The sequence below is a fragment of the Ceratina calcarata genome, unplaced genomic scaffold (assembly GCF_001652005.2).
Source record: "Ceratina calcarata isolate Rehan_Ccalc_2016 unplaced genomic scaffold, ASM165200v1 scaffold1335, whole genome shotgun sequence".
NCBI classification, from domain to species: Eukaryota; Metazoa; Arthropoda; class Insecta; order Hymenoptera; family Apidae; genus Ceratina; species Ceratina calcarata.
Window position 1 is genome coordinate 1 of NW_017134419.1, and position 7,544 is coordinate 7,544.

Consider the following 7,544-nt stretch of genomic DNA (forward strand, 5'->3'; position numbering starts at 1 on the left):
CTCTTGGTCCTTGTAGGCTTTTCCAGTGGTTTATTCATTTTATATTATTTTTATAAAGGAAAGGATAAAGTATCTTATTTCGCAAATTTAAACATATTAGTATTAACGATCTAAAATCAATTTGAGAGTTACACCAACGACATGAAAATTTGATGGCCCTGAAAAGGGCCGTTTGTATAAAAATGTACGATGAAATGTGATACACAGCGTTTAACCACCAAAACCGTAGAGAGTTCTGCCCTGGCGTTTCAGAGCGTAGACGACGTCCATTGCTGTTACGGTCTTTCTCTTAGCGTGTTCGGTGTACGTGACGGCGTCACGAATGACGTTCTCAAGGAACACTTTTAACACACCTCTCGTTTCTTCGTAAATCAATCCAGATATACGCTTGACACCACCGCGACGAGCAAGACGACGGATAGCTGGTTTAGTTATTCCCTGGATGTTATCACGAAGGACTTTCCTATGACGCTTCGCACCTCCTTTTCCCAATCCTTTTCCTCCCTTTCCACGACCAGTCATGATGAAACTCGATCAATACAATGACGAACTGTATCCCAAGAATCGGAACAACCGAATGTGCCCTCCACTCGAAGTCGCGGACTATTTATGCCAGCGCAAGTGTCGTCGCCCCTCCATTCCACCGCCATCCAATCAGGTGCTTCCCAATTATAATACGGTATCTTAAAATAGGCGTATTCATGGTTCGGACCGCCATTTCTTATTTTACGATCAGAGTGTTCAGAGATTAATTTTTCACTTGAACTTTATTACGTAAGGCGGCAATGGCTCGTACAAAGCAAACTGCTCGTAAATCGACTGGTGGGAAAGCTCCACGTAAGCAGCTGGCTACAAAGGCTGCTCGCAAAAGTGCCCCTGCTACCGGAGGAGTAAAGAAACCTCATCGCTACAGGCCTGGAACTGTAGCTCTTCGAGAAATTCGACGCTATCAGAAAAGTACCGAATTACTGATCCGAAAACTTCCGTTTCAACGTCTGGTTCGTGAAATCGCTCAAGATTTCAAAACCGATCTGCGATTCCAGAGCTCTGCCGTCATGGCTCTACAAGAAGCCAGCGAAGCATATTTGGTTGGGCTTTTCGAAGACACCAATTTATGCGCTATCCATGCCAAGCGTGTTACTATCATGCCTAAAGATATCCAACTAGCACGTCGTATTCGAGGAGAAAGAGCTTAAGCTTATAACCCAACTGAATTTTTACAACCGGCCCTTTTCGGGGCCAAACTTCTTTCTACGGATGAACACTTTCATATCACTAATACGGAATAAAGCATTTAATATTAATATAAATGCACAGTAGCAGCGACATATGTCGCTCCACGCCATAACAAAGGAAACATGCGATTGCTTATAAATTAGGCTTTTCTTCCAACCTACGCCTTGGGTCTAAAGCTGGACCGTTTTTTGCAAAGGAAGGAACCAGTAAATCATTTTTCTTTGGGATATTGATGCGAAATGTTCGGTTCCCCTTCCGTCATTTTGAGTTCCAATATTTAGTTTTATTAGATATTACTCTACTAGATTCAGTTATTTAAACCTTTACTTACTAGATACACGTCCGAGAGTAATAGTAATAACCTTTCTCTGGCCGGTATTCAAAGTCCGTTGCTTATTCTTAAAATTGTCTTAAGAATTTGCTATCCCTGTCTATTCCATATTTCCAGTCTTTGTCTTGTACAGGGAACATGGACTTAAGCAAATGCTTAAGATGATCTTAAGAATAAGCAACGACTCTGAATGCTGACCAGTGTACCAGAGTGTTCGCCACAGGTTCTCCCTTTACTCTTTACAGATAGCATTACCTGCATCTATAGTTCGTGATGTTGGTGCTGAATATATTCAACGCTGGTGTCCGTAGACGATTACGTGGATACCGACTATAGTCGTGGCTGGTATGTATAGTTTGTTATGACGATGCTGATTAAAATGGGCTCTGATATTGAAAGGATGAACAATATTTGTGACAAGACTATGTGGTATTACCGTTGAAGTATTAATGATAAAGTTTTTAAGGATTACGTGATTACATAAGTTAATTTCGTTTTGTGATTCGAATACCATTTTTTTTGCAATAATTGTAACGTAATTGCTTTCTCTGTAATAAAACATTTCACATTTCCGTTCAATGCATGAAATTCGAGTACATTTATACGTGTATTTTATTTAAAAACTTTATTACACGGTTGGGGCATTTCCCTCTTAAGTATTCATCTTTAGTGATTACGTACGTATATATGTAACATAATTTAACGCGATGTGAATTGTTCATTATGATACTTATCTTTGAAAAATTACAATTACGTTACGCGATCAAAGCACCACGCTTATAAATCATCATAAATTTTAATGTTTATGCAAATATTATCGTTTTGCAACTTAGAGTAAAACTACATACAAATGTATGTTCATTAGTACATAAACTCTGTTGTATATATCCTTTGGCGGACAATCGTTCAACTCCACTCGTATAGGAACTATTTTATTGTCGAAATAATCGTCATCATTAAATCATTGATGAACTATGAGAATTCATGTTTCCAAGCTTGTGTAACAATAAAACTTTTACGTTGTAAAGTTACGACGAAAAGTATTGAGTTCAGTCTCAAGTAGTATAGCTTCTACTAGAAAAATATGATTGTACTAACGAAACGATATTAAACTGTGAAGTAGATGTGAATACACCATAGCAAATTGTACCTAGAGACCATATAAATTATGTATTGCTGTCCATAGAGACGTATCTAGTATATAAATCTATTTTACCGAATATACATACATCGTGGCAAGAGTGAATATTGATTTTATTAAAGATTCGATCGAAACCATTTTAAGTAAAAATCGAGGTTGTTCATTCGTAGAATAATTTGTGGCCCTGAAAAGGGCCATTAGTATCGCATTAATCGTTCGGCGAAGATTATTTCTTCGCGGTCGCCTTCGCTGCCTTTGATGACTTGGCAGTCTTTGGCTTCGGTGCTCTCGTTTTCGCAGCTGGTGCTTTGGTTGCTTTCTTCGTCTTCGACAAATTTTTCACTTGTGCTGCCTTTTGCTTCGGCGATTCGGCTTTCTTAGCTGGAGTAACCTTCACTTTCTTTACTGCAGCAGCTTTCTTAACCACAGGCGAAGTTTTCTTAGCTGGTGCTGGCTTCTTCGGAGTTACAATCTTCTTTTGGCTAGCTTTTTGTTCTACAGGCTTCTTTTGAGCTGCAGGTTGTGGTTTTTTAACTGTACGTTTGGGTTTGCTCTTCACCTCGGAACCCTTAGTCGTAGTAGAAAGTTTGAAAGAACCAGATGCGCCCTTTCCTTTAGTCTGAACAACTGCGCCAGATGTGACGGCAGTTTTCAGGTATCTCTTGATAAATGGCGCCACCTTCTCGCCGTCGACCTTGTACGTCGTCGCGATGTACTTCTTAATAGCTTGCAGCGACGATCCTTTCCGATCTTTCAGCTCTTTTATGGCGGCATTAACCATCTCCGAAGTTGGAGGATGCGATGAACGTTGCTGACTCTTCGACTTCGTTTTCGAAGCCTTCTTAGCGGGCGACGCGTTGGACGACGCGTTCTCAGCCGTCGAAGTTGATCCAGAGCTCGCTTTCTCTTCCATCCTTGGATGCTAGTTTGTACACGATTATAAACACAGTACAAACGAGATTTTCCTTCGTTATCCTGAGATAATTCTTCGTAGCCTCGATGAAAACGAGAGAGAGAATATCATCAACAGCACAAAGTGAGTTCGTTATATAGTATTGGCGGAACTCCCCACCTTGCATCTCCGAGCCAATAGCGGCATGGTTCGTTTACATGTATACTCACCCTAGCGACTCGTCCCACCACTACGATGATAGCCAACCCGAGTAGACTGAGGTGTATATAAGAACCCTAGTTTCAAGTATAAAACACATTCGCTGTAATATTGGTAAGCGCAACGAGTGGAAGAGTTCTACGATTTTTGATATTTTCATTACAGTAGGTTATCTACACATATTACAACCTTAAAAAAATAAGTTTAGTACGAACTTGTTGTTGATTATAACAGCACGTGAATTCTGCAATGGCTCGTACAAAGCAAACTGCTCGTAAATCAACTGGTGGGAAAGCTCCACGTAAGCAACTGGCTACAAAGGCTGCTCGCAAAAGTGCCCCCGCCACTGGAGGAGTAAAGAAACCTCATCGCTACAGGCCTGGAACCGTAGCTCTTCGAGAAATTCGACGCTATCAGAAGAGTACCGAATTACTGATCCGAAAACTTCCATTCCAACGTCTGGTTCGTGAAATCGCTCAAGATTTCAAAACCGATCTACGATTCCAGAGCTCTGCCGTCATGGCTCTACAAGAAGCCAGCGAAGCATATTTGGTTGGGCTTTTCGAAGACACCAACTTGTGCGCTATCCATGCCAAGCGCGTTACTATCATGCCGAAAGACATCCAGCTGGCGCGACGTATTCGTGGAGAGAGAGCATAAGCCATTTCAACAGCATAAACAATCGGCCCTTTTTAGGGCCAAAATTTGTTCCAACGCTTGTAGCAACTCGAATTTTGCAAACGAAGTTCTGAAGTAGTTAACTGATTCATGTAAAAAAAAAAAGAAAAAAAGAATACATTTATGCTTTAGAATCTTATTCCTAATTCAAAATGAAAGATCGAAAATAAATGCAGTTACAGTGAATGTATTAATTATTTATCATATTTGTTTGTTTTGTACGGATGTATAATACATTAGAATGAAAATAATAATCAGAAAGTAATACTGTATGCTAATAATGTATGACAATTTTCGAAGTAAACATTTCATACGAAAATTCGACTACGGAGCAGTGTGCAGTTAAGCCGTACCCTGTGCCCAACTGGCCTACAATAAAGCAGAACATCTGTCTACGTTTACCTTTCTGCTAGCCAGTGTTCTGTATTCATGAAAGATACCCTCTACACCAAGCATGGCCAAAGTTGTCGCCGCGCGACACGACTTTGCCCGAGAGCCGGAGTGGGCAGTCCGAACGGTTAATAGTGTGTATGATGCACGCACGTAACATACTGAAATAATGTGAGGGCTTCCTGGGCCTACTGCACGAAGTAGGGAGAACAGCTACAGTGGGGCCAGAGATCTCGTAATTTTTCGGTCGGCCGGAAAGTGGGAACGACGCGACCATGGTGGGGACCAATAGTTGGTGGGGGTATGCAGTGATTTTCACGGTAGCGCTGCGGAGAGTTTCGCGAACGCGCATGAGCACGCATGAGGGGAATAGTAGTGGGGATCGAAATACGGGCGAAAAAGAGGGGAAGCGAGCCATGCACGGAAAATTACGAGATCCCTGAGTGGGGCACGTGTACTTGGCCATGCCTGCTCTACACTCTACTATACATTTGAATTTGTAGAACTGTTCCTTCAAAACTACTTTTAAATGAATGCAGGAAGGTTTATATTCATTGTGCAAGCGATTTCTTTCTTCATATGTTTAGTTTCTCTGGATCACTCACGAGGTTTTTTTTAATCTATTCACTTTTAGTGCCATTGACGGCTTGTGTTTATTAGAAGACGTATTTTCTGAATTCGTCCAAATGACAGAAAATAAATTAGCTGGTGAATTTCATATAGTTGGACGGTTTTTTTTTATATTCTACTATTATTGTAATGTCTTTTCTTTAAAAAAAAAGATAGGAAAGTTGATTGATGAATTAGTTAGGGTAATTCCTTCGTTTGAAAATTCTTTGTGGCCCTGAAAAGGGCCATTCGTGTAGGTTGTAGAAGAAACTAGTCACATACTAGTTAAGCTTTTTTCTCGGTTTTCTTCGGCAACAAAACAGCTTGAATATTCGGCAATACACCACCTTGAGCGATGGTAACACCAGACAGCAATTTGTTCAACTCCTCGTCATTGCGGATTGCAAGTTGGAGATGACGAGGAATAATCCTAGTCTTCTTGTTATCGCGAGCAGCGTTTCCCGCTAGTTCCAAGACTTCAGCAGCCAAATATTCCATCACAGCAGCTAAATACACTGGAGCTCCTGCACCGACGCGTTCAGCGTAATTGCCTTTCCGAAGAAGCCGGTGAATACGACCGACAGGAAATTGTAAACCAGCACGGTTTGAGCGAGACTTCGCCTTTCCTTTTGCTTTTCCACCTTTGCCGCGGCCAGACATTATTATGCAATGTTAAGTTATCGGTACACACACGAAAACAGCCAAGAGAGATATAATAAAGTCACCACAGAGCTGCCCGATATAAACGGGAAACACGCTGCCAGCAGCGCACCAATGGCGTGCAAGCTAGCGCGTCATTGGTGCGCTGCTGGCAGCGTGTTTCGATATATAAACGCGTTGAACCTTGTGACCGCATCAGTTTTCACATTTCGCTCTGCGAGGATTCGTTTCAAGTCTACGAGTAAATTGTGAAGATGCCACCGAAAGCAAGCGGAAAAGCCGTGAAGAAAGCTGGTAAAGCTCAGAAGAACATCAGCAAGACTGATAAGAAAAAGAAGAGGAGGAGGAAGGAGAGTTACGCTATCTATATTTACAAAGTATTGAAGCAAGTCCATCCTGACACTGGAATCTCGAGCAAGGCCATGAGCATCATGAACAGTTTTGTCAACGACGTTTTTGAACGCATTGCTGCCGAAGCTTCCCGTTTAGCTCACTACAACAAAAGATCTACCATCACTTCTCGGGAAATCCAAACTGCAGTCAGACTTTTGCTGCCTGGCGAATTGGCCAAACACGCAGTGTCTGAAGGCACTAAAGCTGTAACCAAGTACACCAGCTCGAAGTAAAACGCCTACGATTTCGAGTTCATTCAACCGGCCCTTTTTAGGGCCAACAATATTTTAAAACGTAGACAATTTTGTTTTTACTGAACCCAATCACCTCCTTGTGTTCTCTGTTTCCTGTATCTTTATTTAACTCATGCAATTTATGGAGTACCTATAAGAATTGAGCGACGATAAGTAATACTTTGATTTTTTGTTTACGTCATAGTTGAAACGATAAGACGATGTTATTTGTAGTAAGAAATACTGTGAAATGTGATATTCTAAGATTCTAATTACTGTCAGTTCAGCGTGACATGCTATGTAATTGTCGTTTTGAAGTAATTTGAACCTCAAATCTTGAAATTCTAAGTTATTTTTTCTTCCACAATAAAGAAAGTTCCTAAAATTAATTACTTGTGTGATAAATATTTGTATGTAAATTAAAGACGACGCATTGAATACAGTATAATATCTTCTTCTCAACGTTTTTCTGTACTTGATCAGTTTTATAAAGAATGTAATATTATGTAATCATATTTTTTATAAGGTACTAGAAATGATTTTTTGTATTAGCTAATGTAGTAAAACGGATGGAAGTTTGTGCACTGTGAAAGAAAAGCTTGAAGTCAGGTAGCTGAGAGAGGAATAGGAAGAGAAAGAGAAAACTGCATATACGACAGCATAGGACCATGCATACCAACCAGGGCTCTCGTAATTCATCCCACGGCCGGAAAGTGGGGACGACGCGACCATGGTGGGACCAATAGTTGGTGGGGGTATGCA

The 7,544-nt window shown here is 40.9% G+C and overlaps 5 protein-coding genes across 5 annotated transcripts; 2 read left to right on the forward strand and 3 right to left on the reverse strand.

The window, feature by feature from the left end:
- Nucleotides 1-21: 21 nt before the first annotated feature.
- LOC108629445 (histone H4) lies at nt 22-587 on the reverse strand. Its single transcript, XM_018032113.2, has one exon. The coding sequence runs from the start codon at nt 520-522 to the stop codon at nt 211-213; it is 312 nt and encodes a 103-aa protein (XP_017887602.1). The 5' UTR covers nt 523-587; the 3' UTR covers nt 22-210.
- A 175-nt stretch (nt 588-762) lies between these two features.
- Nucleotides 763-4,683, forward strand: LOC108629439 (histone H3.v1-like). Its single transcript, XM_026817448.1, has 3 exons — nt 763-1,190; nt 3,876-3,983; nt 4,054-4,683. Exons 1-3 carry the CDS (start codon nt 786-788, stop codon nt 4,477-4,479), a joined length of 939 nt encoding a protein of 312 aa, XP_026673249.1. The 5' UTR covers nt 763-785; the 3' UTR covers nt 4,480-4,683.
- On the reverse strand, nt 2,195-3,694 carry LOC108629467 (histone H1-like). Its single transcript, XM_018032152.2, has one exon. It carries the CDS (start codon nt 3,619-3,621, stop codon nt 2,935-2,937), a length of 687 nt encoding a protein of 228 aa, XP_017887641.1. The 5' UTR covers nt 3,622-3,694; the 3' UTR covers nt 2,195-2,934.
- A 575-nt stretch (nt 4,684-5,258) lies between the features above and the next one.
- Nucleotides 5,259-6,189, reverse strand: LOC108629452 (histone H2A-like). Its single transcript, XM_018032127.2, has one exon. It carries the CDS (start codon nt 6,154-6,156, stop codon nt 5,782-5,784), a length of 375 nt encoding a protein of 124 aa, XP_017887616.1. The 5' UTR covers nt 6,157-6,189; the 3' UTR covers nt 5,259-5,781.
- A 173-nt stretch (nt 6,190-6,362) lies between these two features.
- LOC108629459 (histone H2B) lies at nt 6,363-7,529 on the forward strand. The gene has a single exon (XM_026817438.1). The coding sequence runs from the start codon at nt 6,411-6,413 to the stop codon at nt 6,780-6,782; it is 372 nt and encodes a 123-aa protein (XP_026673239.1). The 5' UTR covers nt 6,363-6,410; the 3' UTR covers nt 6,783-7,529.
- Nucleotides 7,530-7,544: the final 15 nt, after the last annotated feature.